General features: G+C 45.3%; 1 protein-coding gene across 1 annotated transcript in view; it reads left to right on the top strand.

Annotated features, from left to right (window-relative positions):
- LOC129840288 (neural cell adhesion molecule 2-like) overlaps positions 1-26,037 on the top strand; it is a gene marked incomplete in the record, with an annotated part of 385,919 nt that overhangs the window by 318,222 nt on the left and 41,660 nt on the right. Inside the window, 7 exon segments of the mRNA XM_055908054.1 lie at positions 456-625; positions 4,110-4,255; positions 7,835-7,985; positions 11,230-11,417; positions 11,711-11,807; positions 14,410-14,583; positions 24,205-24,446. Of these exon segments, the coding sequence (XP_055764029.1) occupies positions 456-625; positions 4,110-4,255; positions 7,835-7,985; positions 11,230-11,417; positions 11,711-11,807; positions 14,410-14,583; positions 24,205-24,446 (1,168 nt within the window).

The raw sequence follows: 26,037 nt of genomic DNA, 5'->3' as shown, positions 1-26,037 counted from the left end.
GGGGGTGGGGTGTGTGTGCGTGTGACAAACAATTTATTTTTAAATGCAGTAAAGCTATTGTATGTTTATCATATCAAGGGAGGGGATGGGTGGTTGTGGTGGACGTGTGTGTCTTGTGAGTGTTTGATCTCTATGTTTGCATGTGTGTGTGTAGTTGAATTGGTTGTGCACCCCTATCCTATTTGTTTTTTATATCTATTGTTTTTTTAACCTTTATTTAATTAGGCAAGTCAGTTCACAACAAATTCTTATTTACAACGATGGCCCATGCCTGCCAAACCCTAACCCGGACGACGCTGGGCCAATTGTGCGCCGCCCTATGGGACTCCCAAAGACGGCCGGTAGTGATACAGCCTGGAATTGAATCAGGGTCTGTAGTGATGCCTCTAGCACTGAGATGCAGTGCCTTAGACCGCTGCGCCACTCAGGAGCCCAATCTGTCTCTCTGTACACAGGAAGGGCCAGCGGTTGGAGAGGTCGGAGCAGTATGTCCTCAACACCATGGAGGGAGGCAGGAGTACCCTGACCATCCGCAACATCATCCAAGGGGACGGGGGCAGCTACACCTGCCGAGCCACCAACAAGGCCGGGGCGGAGGAGAGGGAGCTCTTCCTCAAAGTGTTCGGTGAGGGTAGCATCATGTCCTTCATGGGCATCCATACTTATGTTCTGACATTCTCAAATTGAAGTAAACATGTCAAATGGTCTCACGTCGCATTTAATAATTTCAACCGAAATATAATGTCCTTATCGGCCGGCTTGATGTCGTCATGAAAAACACATTGCTACCTGGATTTTATATAGTTATTTGATGTTGCTTCGACCAGAAAACCGTAATTGGGCCAAGAATTGGTCATTTTAACATACCAATTTACTTTTGCTCAGTTACTTTTCAATTCGTTTTTCTTTAGATTTTTAGGCTGTAGGCACTGTAGAAAGCTTTTAACATGATTACTGTGTATTCCTTGATGTTCCTAGAGAGTGTATAGTCTTTGACCTTTTGCACGTCTCTCTATGAATAAAAATCCGTATGGTTTGGAATAAAAGACGCCGGGTCTTTAGAGCCAAAAACTGCATGTTCCGCCATAGGCAAGAGGCACCATAAGAATCTACATGTTTCCTGTGCGTTAAAAGCAACATAAGCTACATATTCCTGAGTATTACCAAAGATTTTTATAAATAACCCAAGATGGACCACAGCCTGTCGTTTCCAATGGGTCAAATTCGTCATAGTGGGCAGAACAAACATGGAGAGGGGCAGAACCAAGCTCGAGTGTTCTAGAATGTATTCTCATATTTCAGTTAGGGGGAACGCCTACTCTGTGAAGTGCGTGTGTGTAATAACTATATTCACCCCTTTTTTCAATTTGGGTAAGGGTAAAATCAACAAAACTTAGTCCACTCTGTTCGAAAACAGATGATAGTTTTGGGAGCAGAACTGTTTCATTGATGAGAACATTTGCATAATGTTGGCCAAAATCTATCTTCTCCCACTGCCGGCCACTGGGATTCCTCTCATCACCATATTTGGTATTGAGTGGAAACGCCAAGCAGATGCATCACACTTACACATCCGGTGAAATATCTGGCTCATGGTTCTATCTGTGGTGTTGCTGGGTGTTTCTAGTGAGTGTACAGTCCTTGAACTTACGTGACCTCATGTGTGTCTATGAATATTAATACAAATTGATTTGAATATAAGGTGTTTTGTCTTGAGCGCTACAAACAGCCAATTCCTATTCACCAAGGAAAACTATTATTTCAGAGGAAAACTTTCATCATGCAGCCACTACCTCAACCAATCATCCAACAACTTGAATCTAATACAATTCCAGACGGGGGGAAAAAAATACAACTAATTTATTGTAGAATCGGTGACACCCTGTTCATAAAAGTTTCAATTTATATTTTCATAAAGCTGCCAGTATATTTCCTCCCTGATTATTCCGATGGAGCTCTTTCCTCTTTATGAAAATGTATGGAGATTTATGCTCTAGTCATCAAGATCCTTTCAAGGCCCAGGCTCCGGTTGGTCTTCAAAATGCATATTTAAATTAAGAAGATAGCGGAGAGCTTGAGTTTTGTTTTGCAAAGTGCAGCGGAGAAAGACAGTTGTAAGAGTTTTATTACCCCTGCAAGTTGAGAGAGCAGGAGATGAAGAGAAGAGGGATTTGCCATTGAGAGTTTATGCCACATTTCTTGGTGTTTCACAGGGTTGCATTTTTGTGGCCTCTTGCGTTTGGTGTCACCCGAAGCAGCTGCACTGGCCAACATCTGGACTACCATGAAACATCAAAATATATAAATATACATAGGCTAGATTGAAATGGGAATCTAATCTTCATGTTAAAAAACTTGAAGCAAAAGCTTATTTTACACAAGAAGGTGTATAAGAGAAGACCTTGATGAAGGTATTGGCAAAATGTTTACAATTAAACAAACTTTCATTGTGCTACCAAGAGTCGCTTAATATCTTTTCATCTTCAGCTTGCTCCACTGATCAATTATTCATCTGTAAAGGAGAAGACACACTTGCACAGAATTGACTATTTGTTATAAAGGTTGTGCATAAGCTTTAGCCCATTCCCGTATCATATTGATGAATAGTATCATATTTCACTTGAAGGGGTTAAACTATATTGTTCATCCTTTACAGCACCTTTCCCACCCTGGAGTTATTGTATGAACCATAAGCCTCATCTGTGTATCGCTTCTTGGTTCCCACTAGGGCCTCTGAGTGTAATAAAAAAAAAAAGAAGGGCGATAGTACTTAAGGCAGGTTTCAAGGCCATGTTTGAAAGTATTTAGCTTACCTTGAAAAATAAATCTCCACCGAAATATTAATGACTTGCTATTTCTGTCAAAAGATAATTGTTTATGCCTCCATTTTTGGCTCTTCAATGACTAGGCCAATTTGAACTCTGTAGCTCTAAAGGCCTAAAGAAAATAATTGATTTTGTGTGTTTGTATGTGCGCGCGTGCAAATGTACATGCATAGGCGCGTGCGTGTGTATGTGTTGGTGCATATACAGTAGGCATACGTGTGTGTATGACCCCATTACGTGACAACCTCTAAATCCCCTTAGATGGCTCATCCACCCTAAGGTTCACTCTTTTTGAAATTACAAACGACTTTTTGATTTTGCCAAGACCGCCTTAAAAAGCAGACACACTTTAGGCCTATTTTTCCATTTACTTCCATTTCTTCACAGCTTTACAGCCGTCGCTACTTTACTTGTACATGTTGTGTAAAAAAAAAAATGTATACGTGATTCATATTGCACACTATTTGCCCATGACACGCGTGGCGTTTGGGCGCTAGCTTAGACAGCCATGTCTGAGAGAGTGGTTTATCCGCCGGAGACCAATGGTGAGCGGACCTCTACGCCACCGCCGTGGAGCCACGCTCCTTAATGCTTTTTATCGAGGGCGCTCAGCATCAAAAAAGGGTTTGTCTTAACACCGCGTGTCTCGTCGCTAAACACCCCCATCGGCAGCCAGCCAGCATAATGCTGCGTCTGTTAATAAGCCAGAGGATCCACAGAAGGAATTAAATAGACTGTATATAAAGAATATATGAAAGAGGAAAAAACATCTGTTGAAGAGAAAGTGGAGAAGTAAAGATATTGTGAGAAAGAGGATGTGAGGGAGTAGGGAGACTTAACTCAAAGTAGTGGTTGTCTGGTTGTCTGTCTGGGCATGGCGTGGACTCAAATGTAAGGATTACTTTGTCTCGAGGCTATTAACTGCGATGCACAACTCTACTTTCAGAAATAGAAAAGTATGATTCTGAACAGTAGATTGAGATCGTATGGCCTCAATAGTCAAGCCCAAAGTTGTCCATCTTCCAATACCTGGTGCTAGCCCTCGGTGTCTCCTGTCTTAAATTATTGTCTTTCTCTTTCTCCCAATCTCTGTCTTTCTTCCTTTCACTCTTCATCCCTATCTCTCTCTTTATCTCTTTCATCCACCCTCTCTTTCCTCTATCTCTCTTGGTCTCTCCTCCTCTCCCTCTCTCTCTTTCTCTCTCCTGCATCTATCTTGGACTCTCTCCCCCCTTCTCCCTACCTCTCCTTTCAATCTATCTCTTTCTCTCTGTGTCCCTCCAGTCCAGCCACACATCACCCAGCTGCGTAACGTGACGGCGGTAGAGGGCAGCGCCGCCATGATCTCCTGCGTGGCCGAGGGGGAGCCGCTGCCTGAGATCTCCTGGAGGAGAGCCAACGATGGTCGGAGCTTCACCGACGGAGACAAGGTAACACTGGGCTGTCCCCTGCTCTTACTTCCGCCCCCTTTTTCATTGTATGTTGCCTACTGTTGCACTCTACTGGTACACAGTTCACCTTCTCTAGACAAGCACAGTCACACGCAAGCAAGCACGCACATGCTCACACAGACAGACAGACAGACAGACAGACAGACAGACAGAGTAACCCCGTTGTCCCTGCTTTTACTCTCCATCTTCCACTTCATACTGCCTACAGTCACGCAAAGTACTTTCCTCAACCCTCTCTCACCACCAATTTCTTGCACAGACAGTTGCCCGGTATTAACAAAGAACATATCTGAGGAGAATGCTCATCTTTGAAGATGGATGTGACCGCGTCATAGAGTAGTTCTCAGCACGGACATTTTTTGACTATACGTTTTGTGGGCCCAGTAATTCCAACATCTCCTTCCTAGGGTTCTTTAGAGGCACTACGTTATACCCACCATGCAATAAGGTACAGTATATAGGAAATAAAAGATTGTTCATTGTGTTACTTAACAAAGAGAGAAAGGTAGGCCATAGGGTAACCTACCTCATCCAACGATTAGTTATACTCCGTGTATCAAGGTTGGATGCCATTGATGACCCATGTTGGTCACGACATTCATCTCTGAGATTCTCGGAGCATACATTGTGCCTCCACAGACAGAGGTTAAAGAAATGCTCTCAACATGGCTAAGAGTAAACAGACAGCTACCCTGTGTTTTTTCCGTCATTGTCTCAGTAGCCGCCGAGCACTAATGGTTTTCGAGAGGCGCTGCATTAGCAAAGATGGCTTCCACTTTCCACGGGAAAAAGGTCAATGGCTGAGATAAATGAATGTGTGCGTTGGCGCAAACCGCTCGGCTTTATAAATCAAGGCACTGAATGAGAGTAAATACTTCTTCGCGCTCCGAGGCAAATGCAATTATGGAAATGTGGGCGCCGAGCAACACACCTAAATGTATGGGAAAGAACAAACAGGGCTTTGTGTATATTGCTGCCTTGATTGATGGCCATGGGCATTAGGTGTAAAGCTACTCGCCTCTTCTTTCAATTTACATCTGCATATCCAGACAGAGCCAGCACGCTGCTCTCTATTCTCTTATCCAGTATCACAAAACGTAACGCCGCTACTTTACGTCGGGGTAATGTAGCAAGAGCATTGTTTTGTTTCTGTCTCCTTTTTGCTGTCGCGAGCATATTTGTTTCTCATTGAAGCACATACAAACCCAGCAAACTAGTTGAGAAACAGTGTACGCTGGTTGAAAGTCAATGATACGTAGTAACAGAGCATTGTGGGTTTCTGTTTACCTGTTTTCTCATCTCAATGCCACTGGCGAGGTTATGATAGCACTAGCAGCAAGCCACAGCAGCTCCCCATTCACGGCAGCTTAATAAGGTCTTACAGCAAGCCGGCACTCCCAAGGGCAACAGGCAAAGCCACTGTATCTTTACTGAAGAAAGAGGATAAGGAAAGATGTGGCGTCTTCTTTTAACTGATCCAGAGCCAGCACTAATATCATCGGAGAAGTTCGTATGGGCTTACTTGGAGTTCAGCTTTGGAGATATCTTATTTAAGATCGTGTTTGATCATTGCAGGGTGTAGGAGGGCATGTTCCGTCCACATCAGTTGGAGAGGACTTCCAATGATCTGCTCTGCTCTCCATCTTTCATCTTCCACCTACCTTTACCTCTCTCTCTCCTTTTCTCTCTCTCTCTACCTATCTCTCTTTGTCTCCCTCTTGCTATGTGAGCTTTCTGTCTCATACTCTCTCTCTTTCTCCTTCCTTCCGGCTGTGTCTGAGTGTGTGCTCCTGCAGTGCCTCCTGTCCATGTCAGCTCCTCTGCACTGCATATCAAACAGGCTAGTGTCTCACTCCCTCTCTCTGCCTCCTCCCTTTCCTCCCCCCATCGCATCCCTCCTTCTCCCTAGAGAGAGCATCCCTTCCTCAGCCAGGTGAACCTGGGAATAAATAACCCAAATATAGGAGAGAGAGCGAGAGAGAATGCGCAGAGCCCAGAGTCAGCATTCTCTTCCTCTGGCAAATTTGACTTTCTGCCCCCCTGTTTATTTGACAGCGTTTATATTCATTCCAAATTCAATGGTCAGTTCCACTCCTGAATTGTTCAAATGGAATGTGGAGGGCACCTGCTGTATATGTGCAGTAGGACACTGTGACCATGTTACTGAAAGCACCACTTTCATATCCAACCACCATTTTATTAAAAATAATCACGTTCAAAAAACAGGATCAAACCAACTTGAATCTAAGTGACGATTCACCCGAGATCAAACCAACTTTACTATACCCTTTATCACTCCTTAAAGGGAGGCCTCTTTAACCTGGCAGTAGCGAGAGACTGTGTGAGCTGAAATGACTGCAAGAGATTGTTTCAATCAGAAATGACTGCAAGAGACTTCACAGTCAGTGCTGATACAACTGAGGGATTATAATGGGCATTAACAGGGGGCGTTGGGGCTGGCATTGGAGCACTAGAAATGAGCTGTATATGCATCGATTGTCTAGGGAGATCTATAGAGTGGGCGTCGGAGTCTGTGTGAGTCTGCCACATCCGCACACTGCAGGGGCAAGCTCCCAGGAGACACCAGGGCTCAAGACTGAAGGAGAAGGGAGGAAAATGACACAGAGACAGGTCCCAGAGGGGGGAGAGACATCTATAGGCCAAATTAGACCTGGCATGGGAACTCCGCGTGTTTCGACTGCAGTCTTCTGAGTGCTGGGCCCAAGTCCTGCTGGTGTCTAACCCTAGCACTTGATTAATCAATGGCAGTCACTATCTGCTTTAGGGAGTCCGCACAGATAGCAGACCTGTGTTCAAATAGTATTTGTTTTCATTCAAATATTCAAATAAAAATGGAGTAGTCCCAAAAGTGCAATCCCCGCCCATCTGGCACTCCAGACAGGCTTGATCAAACTCTCAAAGTATTTGAAGAACCCAAAAGATTTACTTTGTAAGTGATGATCACCCTGAGCTAGTTTGTCTTTGTTAAGTGTCATTGATGATTACAAGGAATGATTGCTGCTCCCAATCTAATTGACCCTCGGCTTCAAATTGAGACCATCTGTCTTCACAGTTCCCTGTCTAATTATTGCAAATCAATTGATAGTCAATCACATTAATCCTAGCCAGAGTCGTAAAACTGATTTTACATCAGATACTTGGTTTGACTTAGTGTCAAGGGGGTTTAACGGTTATGAAGGTGTGTGAGGTTGTTATGAAGTAAAACGTCAACAGATAAAAAGTGTATGGATTAAAAAAAATATATTTAACCAGGCAAGTCAATTAAGAACAAATTCTTATTTGCAATGACGGCCTAGGAAGAGTGGATTAACTGCCTTGTTCAGAGGCAGAACGACAGATGTTGACCTTGTCAGCTCGGGGATTCGATCTAGCAACCTTTCGGTTACTGGCCCAACGCTCTAACCACTAGACTACCTGCCGCCCCAGCTGGATGGATGGAGTGGATGAAGCAAATTCTTCACATGAGATGTACAGTATGCAATAAATTCACAATCCATTTGTGTGCGCGTGTGCCTATGCATGTGTGTGTGTGCACAGAGCCAAGATGGACGTATGGATGTGCGGGGCCGCCATGGCAAGTCCATGTTGACCATCAGCGGGGTGAAGCTTACTGACTTGGGACGTTTTGACTGTGAGGCCCTCAGCAGGATCGGGGGCCACCAAAAGAGCATGTTCCTCGATATAGAGTGTAAGTACAGTTGGATAACAAAAACACACATGCCTGCGCTGATAAGGTATACACACACACACACAAGTTTGCACATCTGCACAGTATTCACACAAAGGGAATGGATCATACCTCACTTTTTAACCAAGGTGCATGAATTGAGGAGCAAACTGAAGTAGAGATAATATTCTCTATTGGAGAACAATGGAAGTAAATGGAAAAGCTTTTTCATTATTTCATCTAAAACCAATACAACTTGTTTGCACATGCAGAGCATCAAAACCACACAAACAAAGCTGCTGACTTGTAATATTCCATTGTTGAACACTGTTTCTGTTTTCCCTTTTTAGCAAATGCTTGAATAATCACAACAGAGTTGCCTGCCCCCCAGAAAGCTAATTAGTATGAGGATATCCTGCTGCATTATTTATCCCATATTACACACACACACACACACACACACACACACACACACACACACACACACACACACACACACACACACACACACACACACACACACACACTTCCTGTTGAAAAAACTGCTTCCTCCTGTACTCTTTAATAATAAGATTAAAGCTAAAGATCTCACCATCTCATTTCAGAACACAGTTCAATTCAATCCAATGGTGCTTTAACCCTTTGATTTGTACAGTCACATATTTGTGATCGTTGTTGAGTGGTCCCTGCAGCGTACCATCGCAAATATGTGTTTGGAACAGAAGTAACGGAACATTTGATGCAACAAACGTGTCTAAACAGCATCTTTGTCTAATAAACATCTAAACAATGATGGGAAATAAAGGTCTTCACCTTTTATTGTAAAAGATAAATGTGAACTTCATCATCCAAACATAACACAGAACACATCCACAGCCAAACTCCATAAACCAGTCTAAATAACAAGTTATGCTGACAAAAAAAATAACATAAGTTAGCGACCTAAAAGCTAGACTTGTTTACAATGTACCACATCCCCGGTGAACACAAGGGAGAAATGTAATATTGTTTAGAAAATAGCTAACAGGAGCTACATTCTTTATGATGGCAGCTATGTTTGTTTGTTTGTTTGACGAGCGAAAACTCCATAATCCCAGAATGCCATTCACTATAAAACGCAAACAAACATAGTCAAAGATGGCTTTGCTCATTTCCTGAAAAATATGAACTTAAGTTTGTCCACTTTTCAGCATATTACAAATCTTCGATGTACAAGAACCGGAGCACATGACTTGACAAGTCGTTTATCGTTTTTGACAAATTACAAAGATCACAGATCATCACCCCAAATACAATCCTACTGTCTAGCCTAACCGTAGCGCGAAAGCTAGACAGGGATGAAACCATTTTAGTGGGGTTTGTGGGCGGGTTCATAACATTTTTTGGGGGAGTTCAAGTTCATGGGATGTAGAAATGAGGGAAGGTATTGTGGGGAGATATTACTATGATGGAGAATTTATCAATACATAGGGGGAAAACACAGGAGAAGTTTATAAGCGAAATGAAATAAAACCCCTGGAGGGATCTGAGATGGCAACCCTGAGGTACCATAGTTTCTGACCTGAAGATCACTGACGTCATGATTTGACCTCGTATTTTTCCCAGGTCCCAGTTGTCTCGGAAGCACCATAAGTCAGTCGAGTGTACTATACCTTCACCTCGTTTTGTTATAACATCTTTGCAACCAGAATGTATGAATTGTATGATAATCAACAAACATGGTGCCACACACAGCTGGTAATTAGCTTAGCATTAGCTCATCGTAATCAGTAAAACTTTTTAAAAGTATTTTACTTTTAAAGTATATGTCCATTACAATCTCTATAAGAATTGGAATGCATGATTTGTCACCAGTACTTGAAAACGTGAATAAAACAGTAAATCAATAATGAACCATACATATGGTATGCTACAATAGGAATGACAACACGATATACAAAAAATAAGGCACTTACTTTGATAGGAATGCACACATGTCCAAAGTGATAAACAACAATAAGGTCAATGCAGGTGCCAGCCAGTAACTGTGCAAGGCCTGTTCTGACTAGAGATGTGCCATGTCTTCATACTTGATCTGGGGAAAAACCGGGGAGGTGCTTGGGCTCTCGTTGAAGATTGAAGTTTGTCCGGCTCAGTAAAGTCTCAAAGATATATTGTCAGCAACAGTGAAATTGGCTACTTCTTATATGAATTAATGAGGAGGCGGAAACACACCTCAATCCAAACTGTAGTTAGAAAATAATAAAAAATTGACAATTTGAAACACAGCCAATAGATAATTAGCAGCCAGCGTGCCTTGGTTTTAGGGCAGCGTAGGTTAACTGTCCTGTTGCGTAACAATCACATTTTGGAATGATGAGTGCATTATGATATCACACGCATAAATAAACTCACGCTAGGGCGTCCGTTAGAGATATTTGGAACTCGTGTGAAAAGGTTAATGGCATGAAACATACATGTAATCATTTCCGAAGTAGATGTGCAATTGCACCAAGGAACTACATAGCCCCAGGTGTCTGTCTTTTCTAACAAACGTGCTATAAATGGCATCCTTTGAGGTGAGTATGCATGACATCACTGCCCTCACTTTTCTCCAGCCACCCTTGGCAGTGCCACACCCTCAGAGCAGTGACCCACCACGCCCTCGCTCAACACATGACAGCCCCAAGAGGTGTGTGATTGAGCGTAGATGCGGCGGGGGCTAAGCCAACTGTCGCAGCGGAGCTAATAAACGTATTTATTAAGTCTGTGGCGGGACTAGAGGAGGAGGTAGAGGCACGTCTTCCTTCGTGACAGAGCGCCAGGCATCAATCTCCCTAATGGAATACTGCGAGCAAGTATAAAACATAACATAATGCCACTCTACTGACTACTGGGCGAGTGCAGCGGCGAGCAGGGATGGCGAGCGCCACCCCCCAATGCAGTGGGGTGGATCGTTCATTAGCACCCATCCAGCTCGGCACCACAGATTCACACATTCACACACACAAACACACAACGACACACACACACTCGGGAAGAGTATCGTAATGGAGATCTCTCGCCCAGCATGAGGTGTCTTCAATAAGTTCAGGCTTCCTTTGAACTTTAGGGAGAGTGTATTGAGGCATTCATGAGACACTCTCTTTTCCCTTTGTGTGATTATGTGTAAACCCAACAACCCGTTTATTGGCTTTTGGTCATCTCAGATTATATATATTTTTTAATTGCCTGGTTTTGTATGACTTGGAAGCTAACCCGACCAATCACGTTGTGTCTTGGATAGACATGCCCAAGTTCCAGACCAACCAAACCATCTTTTACTCGTGGGAGGGCAACCCGGTGAACATCAGCTGTGACGTCAAGTCCAACCCGCCCGCCACCATGCTATGGAGGAGAGAACGCCTCACCATCTCGGCCGAAGGCACTGCCAACACACGTGTCCACACTATCGACGGCAAGTCCCTGCTAGAGGTGGGTATAGGAAGGAAAAGGGCACCCACCGGTAACAGTCTAACTTCAGAAATACAAATCATGACCACCTTATCATCCTCAGCTTCCAAGTTGTCTATTCATCTCCTTTCCTCTCCTCTGCATCTCTTCCCTAGGTCATTGCCAACTTACCTGGTAAAAAAGGACTGAATGAAAGAAACAATGCTTTATACTGGCTGATATAGTGTTACCCAAAGTCTTCACTTCGTGTAATGCCAGTGTCGGTGTATTGACTCAGCTCTGGTCTTTGTGCTCACTCAAATGTTTGTCCCTAGGTCACACCAGTGTCCGACAGGGATTTCGGACGCTACAACTGCACGGCGCGTAACAACATCGGAGCGAAATACCAGGAGTTCATCTTGGCCCAGGCAGGTAAGTGCTGGCCTCATAAAGTAACCAATCCCCCCCTCATTATAGCACATTGGACTTTCCCTTGATATCATACAGTACACATTGAATCGGGTAAACCATGCACAACAACATATCAAAGTTCATCCATCAACCAAATAGTTCCAACTATGTATCATCCATGTGGCATGATTAACCAAATATCGCCGCAGTCAACCAATGAAATATCTAATGCTGACCCAAGCAACAAAGGGTCACTTCACTGGAAGCCCAGATAGTATCTTCCAACTGTTTTTCACCCCTCTCGCTCTCCTTTGTTGTTGATAACCTCCTTGTTTGCTGTTACCATGGTAATAAATTCCATAACCCCCCCCCCAACCTCTATTTATCCTAATATATAAAATGGTTCTCACTGATTTAATGTACTGTAGCTCCTAAGTACAGTTTATGTTTAGATAAAACACATTATAACTATTCAACCTCAGCGACTTGTATGACTTATTTGGAGGATACAGTATGTGCTGGATTATGAGAATCAATTGTTGAATCTGGCTTTGTGCACAGACCTTCATAGCTCAAACTTCCCTTTGTGTGTCTGTGTGTGTGTGTGTGTGTGTGTGCATGCGTGCATTTATTCTAGTGTGTGTGTGTGTGTATGCTGCATATTAGTGTGTACATTACTGTATGTACGTGTGTGCGTTTATGCTTGCCCAGATGGAAGATACTAACTGTTTTTTGTACCCCTCTCACTTTCTTTTGTTGTTGATAACCTCCTTATTTGCCATTTCCATGGCAGTAAATACCATAACCCCCCCCCCCAACCTCTATTTAGCCTAAACTAATCTCAAATAGTGCTCACTGATTTAAAGTAGTTCCCCCAATTTACTAAAGTACCCCCTAATTTACGGTGCATAGCGCAGGCTAATATACAATAACGCAGTCCAATTCATTTTAGTACAGATTCAGTTACTTCAAACACAGGGCCTCTGAGAAGTAGAATTCTGAGAAAAAGGACTTAAGATGTAGTTTTAAGAGACATTCTTCCGCACACATACCCACATACGTATGCATTTCCGCATTCACACACGTCGGAACACACACTTCAAACACACAGAGACACCTTTATAAACTCTCTATCTGTCACACACACACACACACACACACACACACACACACACACACACACACACACACACACACACACACACACACACACACACACACACACTAAAGAAAAACAAGTCTTTGCTCATTTTAGATTCAGAACTCTTCACCTCTCTCTCGCAATGAATGGAGTGTCGCCAGGTTTGGGGATCCATGAAATGAAACAACGATTCCTTCACGCACACACTCTCCCGCCCATCAGTTTGATTCGGTTTTAAAGTCTGATCATTAAAGAGAGAGGAAACTCTAGTGTAATAACTCTAGATAGAAGACTGTGAGCCAACCCTGTCAGCCAATTACCCCGCTAAATGCTAACACTTGATTCATGATCAAGCTTATGCAACTCTTTATGTAACTTGAATGATATTTTAAATGTTATTGATGTTAAGAAGATTTGGGCCTGAATTCACAAAGTGTCTCAGAGTAGGAGTGCTGAACTAGGATCAGGTCCACCCTCTTATTCATTATGATTTAAAAGGCAAAATCAGATCAGTACTCCTACTCTGAGACGCATCGTGAATACGGTCTCTGATGTATTACTCAAGATATTATGGGGTTGTGCCAAGTTAAAATGCAGTGTATATAAGACTGTGAAGGATTGACGCTGAAGCCTTGAACCCACAGTGTTAGCAAAGAGTTCAATTTGTCTCTCTTCCCACTCTAACTTTGTGTCATATCGCAACAGAGATCGAAAGAAATACAGTTTAGGTGTAAATAATAACTCGTCGCTAGATACGCATTGTAACTATTCAACTTTAGCAACGTGTACAACTTATTGAGAAGGCATTGTGCTGGGTTTTCAGAATCAGTTGTTGAATCAGGCTTCGTACATAGACCTTCATAGCTCAAACTTTTATCCATATGGTAGATGGGTTCCCTTTGTGTGTGTGTGTGTGTGTGTGCGTGCGTTTATACTAGTGTGTGTGCAGGCTGCATATCAGTGTGTACGTTTCTGCGTTTATGCTTGTGTGTCTATGTGTGTGCCCGATTGTGTGTAGCTCCACAACCGTGCTGAAAGTCCTCTCTCTCCTTAATGTATTCCTGGTCTTATAAAAGAGAGGCTCTGTTGGACAGCAACGGTTTCTTTTGATTTGCTCGAAGCCCCGTGGCTCCACCAGATAAAAGGGAAGTGTTTGTGTGATAACGGGATTGAGTCAACCGCTGATAAATATAATGGCCTTGGCTTTTTTTTTTACTTCGCCCGAACACTGTGTGTGGGTTAACACAAAGCATTCTGCATCGCAAAACCCAATAAGCCTGAGTTGCCATAGCGACGTCTTTGTATCACGTGTGAGAGTTTTGATTTGCCAATAACGACACACCAGCGATATTATGTTTCCGTAACAAATAGAGACGTCAATGTAATGTTTCTGAAGGGTTACCGGAACTGATGTTTGGATGTGTGTTGTTTCAATGGGGGACGGTTATGAGTGTGACACCTATTTCTCTGTTTTTTTCCCAGACGTGCCCTCGAACCCGTACTCGGTGCGCTTGTCGGCCGTGTCACAGCGCATCGCCACGGTGACATTCATGAAACCCGACTCACATGGCGGTGTACCCATTGGCCACTACCTGGTCAACTATAAGGAAGTGGGCTCGCAGGACTGGAGAGACGTCAAGTCTCATGGTGTCCAGAGTGAGTGTGTTTCCCTATTTCCTCTGTTTTGATCTGCATTATCCCTATTTGAATCATTATCGCTGTCGTTATGTCGTCATCATTGTTATTTTCATTCATCGTCATCGACATCAAAAGGGACGTCATTTTCGTCGTCATCTTCATCTTCAACACCATCTTTGTCATCATCAATCGTCATCGTCACAAAAATGTACAATCGTCATCATCAATGGTACGGACATTCTAGATGACCATCTCCACTATAGCGACACACCTCACATTTTCTCACATTTACACGCCTTACATTTACTCAGACGCAAAAAAAGCTGCCGTGTTCAGGGACTAGGTAAGGTTAGGTCTTTCACTGCAAGGTCCTGCCCACCGAAGTCAGACTAAGACCCCTCATCCTTGATGAACCTTTGAACCTCCTTTCCCGCCTGTGAAAGGAGAGAGAGAGAGAGAGAGAGAGAGAGAGAGAGAGAGAGAGAGAGAGAGAGAGAGAGAGAGAGAGAGAGAGAGAGAGAGAGAGAGAGAGAGAGAGAGAGAGAGAGAGAGAGAGAGAGAGAGAGAGAGAGAGAGAGAGAGAGAGAGAGAGAGAGAGAGAGAGAGAGAGAGAGAGAGAGAGAGAGAGAGAGAGAGAGAGAGAGAGAGAGAGAGAGAGAGAGAGAGAGAGCTAACCAGCAGGTCTGAAAAGCAACTGTTTTTCTCTTTCCCTTTCCACTCTGGCTTCATGACTCCAAATTGATTTTGGAGGCACTCAAGGGAGTGTGTGTGTGTGTGTGTGTGTGATGTGGAGGGCTTCAAAAAAAGAGCACCTCAGAAGGACGGATTCTCAGACGATAAGCAGGTCTGACAAACTTGAAGGGCTTATCGCTAATATCCCTCATTTTGGAGTCAATTACAATAGTGAGCTGGAACGCGGAGAATGCTGAGCAGCATGGAAGCATTGAGGAATAGAGAGAGAACAAAGTGATATATACAGGCAATGAGAACAGAAATAAAGACATAGGGAGTTAAAGAGGATAGAATGAAAGAGGAAATTTGAGGAAGATGGAGAGAAAATAATAAAAATTAAGATTTTAGAGATATTTGGGAGAGGAAGATATTCGAGAAAGATGTAGAGTGAAAACAAAATCAAGGTTGTGAAGTATATTGTATGAATTCTTAATTTGTGTTAGTTCTTATGTTCCACCCCCACCTGTTTAACCAACTTCCTTGTCTCGGGGTGAGCACGTTAACGGAGATAGCCAAATCAACTAATTACCATTTGCAAATTGACATTTAATATTCGTAGCCACTTCAGGGCCTTAATAGTAATGATGCACATTTGCACTATAAAACAGCTCTGTGTATAATGAGTTGGCACAATTTGTACATCTGAATGCCAGTGGCGCTCACTAAAGGTCTCGTCAAACCCCTGGTAGAGCCAAAATGTTAGCAAATAGCTCATTTTGTATTTAGATACCCCATTATACAATTGCAAAGCAACCGTTACCCTCAGCGCACAAGTTGCAAAACAACAACCTTCACCCAAGTTCAGCGAATGCCTAACTCGGCATGAACGTCCTTTTGTGATTTTCGTGTGACAAACTATGAAAGCTATGTAAATGACTTTATTGTGGAATTTACATATTAATCTATGATTTTGGGCTGACTGCTGAGAAAATGTTATTAAGCTCTACTGATTAATGTATTGCTATTTTAGGAGTGGTTGTATGATCTAATGTATTTGTTAGAGAAGGACCGATATGGATTTTGTAAGGTCAATGCCGATACCGGTCTTTGGGCGTCAAGGAGGCCGATGGACAATATTTTAGGCTGATATTCAATATCATTCAATTTGAAAATGTTCAAGATGTTATTGACAGATGCTTATCATTTCACTGCACACTGTGAAGTTTTCACATAGCATACCGGTAGTCCCAAGTTTCATGTGTATTCCGGTAGAGTTTGAGAGTTCCAAAGAGGTTACAGTGACATGTTGTCCTACTCCGAATACATTGATGCTGAGGCTTTACTTTCCACTGATCCCAGAGAATCAACAATGGAGTACTACTGCTATCATACTGTTTCCACACAAACAGCACTCCCACATATTGGCTTAGAGCCCTTACAGCGTTACCTTCGGTACTATCTCTCTGGCCATGAATGGAAGGAGGCAGGGAGGAGGTACGCTAGCTAGCTCAGCTGCAGTGGATTACTCACCCAACACAGCTAGGTACACAGATCCCACTGTGTCACTCCACAATGGTACGTCCCACCCCCTGTATTGACAAGAGAGTGGTCCTGATAGGGACAGGGGATTTGTGGCCCTAGCATTAGTTTTACCGTATGCTGAGGTCTCCCTTTTGATGCCTAGTGGTGTTAGCGGCTCTGTTAGCGATTAGCTTTAGCGTAGCTGGCGACCCCGCCCCCCCCATTCACTGATAGTGGTGTTTGTGGCACTGTTAGCGATACTGTTAGCGCACTAAGCCAGCTTGTTTTCCAGGTGGAACAAAGAGGCGCTGGGGTGGATTAGTGGGATTCAACAGTGAAGAGTGGGAGGTGGTAGGCGTCTCTCTCATACACACACCCACAGCGCGAGAGGTTTCACTCTCGCAGCTGTCTGTTTCACTGTCACTCCACTTGTCAGAAAAATGTATCCCTCTCTGACTTTCTGTGTATTTCTCTCTTTTTCTCTTTATCTATCTCTTATACTGTATGTCTTTTTCCCTTCTCTCTGCCTCTGTCTGTCTGACTGTACAGTTGAAGTTGGAAGTTTACATACACATTAGCCAAATACATTTAAACTCAGTTTTTCACAATTCCTGACATTTAACATAAAAAGTAAAAAAAAATGTAAAAAAATGTAATCTGACTAAAAATTCCCTGTCTTAGGTCAGTTAAGATCACCACTTTATTTTAAGAACGTGAAATGTCAGAATAATAGTAGAGAGAATTAATTATTTCAGCTTTTAATTCTTTCATCACATTCCCAGTGGGTCAGAAGTTTACATACACTCAATTACTATTTGGTAGCATTGCCTTTAAATTGTTTAACTTGGGTCAAACGTTTTGGGTAGCTTTCTACAGGCTTCCCACAATAAGTTGGGTGAATTTTGGCCCATTGACTGTAACGAGTATTACCGAAGGTGGCCTTCCTTCCTGTTCGAGTGGCGCTCGGCGGTCGTCGTCGCCGGTCTACTAGCTGCCACCGATCCTTTTTTCCTTTTCGTTTGGTTTTGTCTAATTGATTTCACCTGTTTATTGTTTGGTTGTTAGGGTGGGGTTATTTAAGTTCGTTTAGCCCGTTTATGTTTGTGCGGGCTTGTTTCTCTGTTTGTATGTTGAGGTTGCTATTTTTCATTGGGATTTACCACAGACTGAATTTATGTTTCCAGTTTTGGACTTTATTCAGGTTGGAGTTGTACGCCAATGTTTTTTTGACATTACCAGTTGTATTTCTGGGTGGACATTAAAAGTGGTTTTTTCCCGTTACCTTTGCTCTCTGCGCCTGACTCCTTACCTTTATCCTCATCGAGCGTAACAGAAGCCCGCACCACGAATGGAGCCAGCAGGAGCAGCGACCACCCCTCTCCCCACGATGGAGGAGAGAGTCCTTCATCACACGTCCATCCTTCATCGTATTGGATCAGCAATGGATCTTATGATGGAGAGGATGGATCGTTGGGAGAGGAGTGGTCTCCCTACAAACACTACAAGTCCACCTACCCTCCCTCCAGCACCATTACCATCTCCTCCAGCGGGACCCGGTACCAGCACGTTGCGTATTACGCCTCCTAGCCAGTACGATGGAGCGGCGGCGGGGTGCCAGGGATTCCTGCTACAATTAGACCTGTACCTGGCCACCGTTCGACCGGCTCCCTCGGATGAGGAGAGCGTGAGTGTCCTCGTCTCCTGCCTGACGGGTAGAGCCCTAGAGTGGGCCAATGCAGTTTGGAACGGGGCCGACTCAGCGAGGGGTCACTACCCGGAGTTCACCCGCCGTTTTCGGGCCGTGTTTGATCACCCTCCAGATGGCCGAGCGGCGGGTGAGAGACTGTTCCATCTACGACAGGGGACGAGGAGCGCGCAGGACTTCGCGCTGGATTTCCGGACCTTGGCTGCTGGAGCAGGATGGAACGACAGGGCCCTGATAGACCATTACAGGTGTAGCCTGAGAGAGGACGTCCGCAGAGAGCTGGCTTGTCGGGACACTTCGCTAAGTTTGGATGAACTAATAGACATGTCTATCCGGTTAGACCATCTGCTAGCTGCTCGCGGACGTTCTGAAAGGGTCCTGTTCGTTCCATCTCCTGACCCTCCTGCTCCCATCCCGATGGAGCTAGGAGGGGCAGCATCTAGGGAGATCGGAGGAGGCTCCTCCTGTACCAGTTGTGGCCGAAGAGGGCACACTTCCGGTCGGTGCTGGAGGAGGTCATCTGGGAATAGAGAGGGCAGGCAGAACACTCCTCGGTCACCTCAGGTGAGTCAGCACCACACTCTCCCAGAGCTTCCTGTTGGTCACATGTTTTTGTTAATATGCTTCCTTAAATTTTTTCCCTCTCTCCAGCATAAGGCGCTAGTCGATTCAGGCGCAGCTGGAAATTTTATAGATCGCGGACTCGCTCAGAGGTTGAGGATTCCGTTGGTTAAGGTTGACCCCCCTTTTTCTGTACATTCTTTAGATAGTCGACCGTTAGGGTCAGGCCTGGTCAGGGAGTCCACAATTCCTTTGGAGATGATTACGCAGGGGAATCATAAGGAACGGATTAGTCTGTTTCTTATCGATTCACCTGCGTTTCCGGTAGTGCTGGGAATTCCTTGGCTGGCTATTCACAATCCGACTATTTCGTGGAAACAGGGAGCTCTACAGGGGTGGTCTGATGAGTGTTCAGGCAGGTGTGTAGGAGTTTCCATCGGTGCGACAACGGTGGAGAGTCCAGACCAGGTTTCCACCGTGCGCATTCCCGCTGAGTATGCCGATTTGGCTATCGCCTTCAGTAAAAAGAAGGCGACCCAATTACCTCCCCATCGACAGGGGGATTGCGTGATAAACCTCCAGGTAAACGCTGCACTTCCCAGGAGTCATGTGTATCCTTTGTCCCAGGAGGAGACGTTGGCTATGGAGACATATGTCACGGAAGCTCTGGGACAAGGATTCATTCGGCCCTCCATGTCACCCGTCTCTTCGAGTTTCTTTTTTGTGAAGAAAAAGGATGGTGGGTTGCGTCCGTGTATTGATTATCGAGGTCTCAATTCCATCACGGTGGGTTTTAGTTACCCACTACCTCTCATCGCTACGGCGATGGAATCATTCCACGGAGCACGGTTCTTCACGAAACTGGATCTCAGGAGCGCGTATAATCTGGTGCGTATTCGGGAGGGAGATGAGTGGAAAACCGCGTTTAGTACTACATCGGGCCATTATGAGTACCTCGTCATGCCGTACGGGTTAAAGAATGCTCCAGCTGTCTTTCAATCCTTTGTTGACGAGATTCTCAGAGACCTGCACGGACAGGGTGTGGTGGTGTATATTGACGATATTTTGATCTACTCTGCTACACGCGCCGCGCATGTGTCTCTGGTGCGCAAGGTTCTTGGGCGACTGCTGGAGCATGACTTGTACGTGAAGGCGGAGAAATGTGAGTTTTCTAAACAAGCCGTTTCCTTCCTGGGTTACCGCATTTCCAGCTCGGGGGTGGATATAGGGGGTGACCGCGTAAAAGCCGTGCGTAATTGGCCGACTCCGACCACGGTAAAAGAGGTGCAGCGGTTCTTAGGGTTTGCCAATTACTACCGGAGGTTTATCCGGGGTTTTGGTCAGGTAGCAGCCCCTATTACCTCACTCCTGAAGGGGGGGCCGGTGCGTTTGCAGTGGTCGGCAGAGGCAGACAGGGCCTTCTGTAGGTTGAAGGTGCTGTTTACCGAGGCGCCAGTGTTGGCGCATCCGGACCCTTCTTTGGCGTTTATAGTAGAGGTGGACGCATCCGAGGCTGGGGTTGGAGCGGTGCTCTCACAGCGCTCGGGTGTGCCACCAAAACTCCGCCCTTGTGCTTTTTTTTCGAAAAAACTTGGGCCAGCGGATCGGAATTATGATGTGGGGGATAGGGAGTTGTTGGCTATGGTTAAGGCCTTGAAGGTGTGGAGACACTGGCTTGAGGGGGCTAAGCACCCTTTTCTCATCTGGACTGACCACCGTAACCTGGAGTATATTCGATCAGCTAAGAGACTGAATCCGCGTCAGGCAAGGTGGGCCATGTATTTCACCAGATTTCGTTTTACTATCTCGTATCGACCAGGTTCACTTAATACTAAGGCCGACGCGCTGTCTCGTCTCTATGACTCAGAGGAACGGTCCATCGATCCTACTCCCATCATTCCGGCGGCCAAGTTGGTGGCACCGATAGTATGGGAGATGGACGCGGACATCGAGCGGGCGTTAAGGGAGGAACCTGCACCTCCACAGTGCCCGGAGGGGCGTAGGTATGTACCGCTCGCTGTTCGTGATCAATTGATTCGATGGGCTCATGGTATACTCTCGTCGGGTCACCCGGGTATTTCGAGGACAGTGCGAGGTCTTAGGGGGAAGTACTGGTGGCCCACCTTGGAGAAGGATGTGCGATTCTATGTCTCTTCCTGTTCGGTGTGCGCTCAGAGTAAGGCTCCTAGGCACCTGCCTCGAGGGAAGTTACAACCCCTCCCCGTTCCACAACGGCCGTGGTCCCATCTTTCGGTAGATTTTCTGACTGACTTACCTCCATCTCAGGGGAACACTACGATCCTGGTCGTTGTGGATCGGTTCTCTAAGTCCTGCCGTCTTATCCCGTTGCCCGGTCTCCCTACGGCCCTGCAGACTGCGGAGGCATTATTTACCCATGTCTTCCGGCATTACGGGGTGCCCGAGGATATTGTTTCTGATCGGGGTCCCCAGTTTACTTCCAGAGTATGGAAGGCGTTTATGGAGCATTTGGGGGTCTCGGTCAGCCTTACATCGGGGTATCACCCGGAGAGTAATGGGCAGGTGGAAAGAGTGAACCAGGAGGTGGGTAGGTTTCTGCGGTCATATTGCCAGGACCGGCCAGGGGAGTGGTCAAGATACATCCCTTGGGCAGAGATCGCTCAGAACTCACTAAGCCACTCCTCTACCAACATGTCACCATTTGAGTGTGTGTTGGGGTATCAGCCGGTTCTGGCACCATGGCATCAGAGTCAGACCGAGGCTCCTGCGGTGGAGGAGTGGGTACAGCGCTCTAAGGAGACTTGGAGAGCCGTCCAGGAGTCTCTGCGTCAGGCGAGTAGACGACAGAAGAAGAGCGCTGACCGTCACCGCAGTGAGGCCCCCGTGTTTGCACCGGGGGATAGGGTCTGGCTCTCGACCCGAAACCTGCCCCTCCGCCTGCCCTGCCGGAAGCTGGGTCCGCAGTGTGTAGGGCCATTTAAAGTCCTGAGGAGAATAAATGAGGTGTGTTACCGATTGTTACTTCCTTCTTATTATCGTATTAACCCCTCATTTCATGTGTCTCTCCTCAGGCCGGTGGTAGCTGGTCCCATGCAGGAAGGTGAGGTGCCGGAGGTCCCTCCACCCCCTCTGGATATAGAGGGGTCCCCGGCGTACAGGATAAGGTCTATTCTGGATTCCAGACGTCGGGTGGGGGGCCTTCAGTACCTCGTGGACTGGGAGGGGTACGGTCCGGAGGAGAGGTGCTGGGTCCCGGTGGGGGATATATTGGATCCATCTATGCTGAGAGAGTTCCATCGCCTCCATCCGGATCGCCCTGCGCCTCGGCCCCCGGGTCGTCCTCGAGGCCGGCGTCGGCGCGCTGCGGGAGCTGCGCGTCAGGAGGGGGGTACTGTAACGAGTATTACCGAAGGTGGCCTTCCTTCCTGTTCGAGTGGCGCTCGGCGGTCGTCGTCGCCGGTCTACTAGCTGCCACCGATCCTTTTTTCCTTTTCGTTTGTTTTTGTCTAATTGATTTCACCTGTTTAGTGTTTGGTTGTTAGGGTGGGGTTATTTAAGTTCGTTTAGCCCGTTTATGTTTGTGCGGGCTTGTTTCTCTGTTTGTATGTTGAGGTTGCTATTTTTCATTGGGATTTACCACAGACTGAATTTATGTTTCCAGTTTTGGACTTTATTCAGGTTGGAGTTGTACGCCAATGTTTTTTTGACATTACCAGTTGTATTTCTGGGTGGACATTAAAAGTGTTTTTTTCCCGTTACCTTTGCTCTCTGCGCCTGACTCCTTACCTTTATCCTCATCGAGCGTAACACTGACAGAGCTGGTGTAACTGAGTCAGGTTTGTAGGCCTCCTTGCTCGCACGCACTTTTTCAGTTCTGCCCACAAATTTTTGATAGGTTTGAGGTCAGGGCTTTGTGATGGCCACTCCAATACCTTGACTTTGTTGTCCTTGAGCATTTTTGCCACGACTTTGGAAGTATGCTTGGGTTCAATGTCCATTTGGAAGACCCATTTGCGATCTTTAACTTACTGACTGATGTCTTGAAATGTTGCTCCAATATATCCACATAATTTTCCTACCTCATGATGTCATCTATTTTGTGAAGTGCACTAGTCCCTCCTGCAGCAAAGCCCCCCCACAACATGATGCTGCCACCCCCGTGCTTCACTGTTGGGATGGTGTTCTTCGGCTCGCCATCCTCCCCCTTTTTTCTCCAAACATAACGATGGTCATTATGGCCAAACAGTTATATTCTTGTTTCATTAGACCAGAGGACATTTCTCCAAAAAGTACGATCTTTGTCCCTGTGTGCAGTTGCAAACCGTAGTCTGGCTTTTTTATGGTGGTTTTGGAGCAGTGGCTTCTTCCTTGCTGAGCGGCCTTTCAGGTTATGTCAATACAGTACTTGTTTTACTGTGGATATAGATACTTTTGTACCTGTTTACTCCAGCATCTTCACCATGTCCTTTGCTGTTGTTCTGGGATTGATTTGCACTTTTTGCACTAAAGTACGTTCATCTCTAGGAGACAGAACGAGTCTCCTTCCTGAGCGGTATGACGGCTGCGTGGTCCCATGGTGTTTATACTTGCGTACTATTGTTTGTACAGATGAACATGGTACCTTCAGGCATTTGGAAATTGTTCCCAAGGATGAACCAGACTTGTGGAGGTCTACAAAATCTTGGCTGATTTCTTTGATTTTCCCATGATGTCAAGCAAAGAGGCACTGAGTTTGAAAGTAGGCCTTGGAATACAGCCACAGGTACACCTCCAATTGACTCAAATTATGTCAATTAGCCTATCAGAAGCTTCTAAAGCCATGTCATACTTTTCTGGAATTGTCCAAGCTGTTTAAAGTCACAGTCAACTTAGTGTATGTAAACTTCTGACCCACTGGAATTGTGACACAGTGAATTGCATGTGAAATAATCTGTCTGTAAACAATTGTTGGAAAAATGACTTGTGTCATGCACAAAGTAGATGACCTAACCGACTTGCTAAAACTATAGTTTGTTAACAAGAAATTTGTGGAGTGCTTGAAAAACAAGTTTTAATGACTTCAACCTAAGTGCATGAAAACTCCGACTTCAACTGTATTTCTGTCTCTCCGTCTGTCTGTCTCTCTCAATCTCTCTCGCTCTACCTCTCCGTCTATCTGCGAACAAGCTTAAAAAACAATCTCCCTGGTCTTCCCCCATCAGCGATAGTACTGCTGACAGCCCTAGAGCCTAACACCACCTACGAAGTGCGAGTGGCTGCAGTCAATGGGAAGGGCCAGGGGGAGTTCAGCCACACGGAGTCCTTCCAGACTCTACCCATACGTGAGCCCAGCCCCCCGGCAGTGCATGGCCAGAGAGGGATGGGGAAGGCCTACCGGCTGGGCCTTGTCAAGCAAGACGACGGGGGCATGCCCATCGTGGAGTACATTGTCAAGTACAAGACGGTGAGTAGCTGGATGTCACGATTGCCAATAAATACTACCATACACTTTTAGAAAAAAGGTGCTTAGTAGAACCATAAGGTCTTTAAATTTGTCCCCATTGGGGAAACTTTTTCGTGCTATGTAGAAACCTTTGCAGATGACGGGTTCACCTGGAACCCTCTATGAAGGGTTCCACCTAGAACCCTCTATGAAGGATTCTTCCTAAAACCGTTTTATCTTTGAAGGGTTATTCCTAGAATCCTCCATGAATGGTTCAACTAGCTTTATTTGCATATGTTTATGACAGTACATTACATGCACTTTGTGTACAAAACATTAAGAACACCTGCTCTTTTCATGACAGACTGACCAGGTGAATCCAGGTGAAAGCAATAATTATTTTATCCTCTTAAGCAGGGGAGTCAAACTCAGTCCATGGATTGCCTAGTGTGATTCGGCCCTCCGTGGAATGAGTTTGACACGTACTCTAAAGGTTCTACCGAGAACCCTTTTATTTCTGAATGGTTCTTCCTAGAACCCTCTATGAACAGTTATACCAAGAATCTTTTTTTATTTGAAGGGTTCTCCTTAGAACCCTCCATGAACTGTTCAGCTAGCTTTATTTGCGTATGTTTTATTATATGCACATTATATGCACTGCTCTTTCCATGACATAGACTGACCAGGTAAATCCAAGTGAAAGCTATGATCCCGTATAATACCACTTGTTAAATCCATTTCAATCAGTGTTGATGAAGACGAGGAGACAGGTTAAAGACATAGTTTTAAGTCAAGACAATTGAGACATGGATTGTGTGTGTGAGGGCGAATGGGCAAGACAAAACATTTAAGTGCCTTTGAACAGGGTATGGTTTGTTTCAAGAACTGCAACGCTGCTGGGGTTTTTACGCTCAACAGTTTCCCGTGTGTATCAAGAATGGTCCACCACCCAAAGAACCTCCAGCCACTGTGGAAAGCATTGGAGTCAACATGGGCTGGTATCCCTGTGGAACACTTTTGACACCTTGTAGAGTCCATGCGGACATGGCCAAGAACCACAGTATTTACGAGCTGCCAGTCTGGGTTAGAGGATTGTTTGGCCTGGGGGGCTTTACTTGGCTCATCGAGCTCTAGCGACACCTTGTGGCGGGCCGGGCGCCTGCAGGCTGACTTCGGTCGTCAGTTGAGCGGTGTTTCCTCCGACACATTGGTGCGGCTGGCTAAGTGGGTGGGTGTTAAGAAGCGTGGTTTGGCCGGTCATGTTTTGGAGGACGCATGACTCGACCTTTGCCTCTCCCGAGCTTGTTGGGGCATTGCATCGATGAGACAAGATCGAATTGGATATCACAAAATTGGGGAGAAAAGAGGGTAAAAAAAAATGTTTAGTTAAAAAAAAATTGTCTAGCAGGCGCAAATATCAACATAATAGGCTCATTCATATTGCGAAGGCGTTGTGTTGAATCTCGCCATTCGTTCATTTTGGTAGAGTGTGTCCCCTTACTTGGTTATCAGCTGTTCTCAAAAACACGTGGCTCTCGAAAGATGATTCTCTTCCTCAATAGTGTGAATTTTACTAGAAGCCACAATGAGTATGACATCGTGGCATTTAAAG

The sequence above is a fragment of the Salvelinus fontinalis genome, chromosome 41 (assembly GCF_029448725.1).
Source record: "Salvelinus fontinalis isolate EN_2023a chromosome 41, ASM2944872v1, whole genome shotgun sequence".
Classification (NCBI taxonomy): Eukaryota; Metazoa; Chordata; class Actinopteri; order Salmoniformes; family Salmonidae; genus Salvelinus; species Salvelinus fontinalis.
The sequence above is the reverse complement of the archived record's forward strand: the minus strand, read 5'-3'. Positions and strand labels throughout refer to the sequence as shown.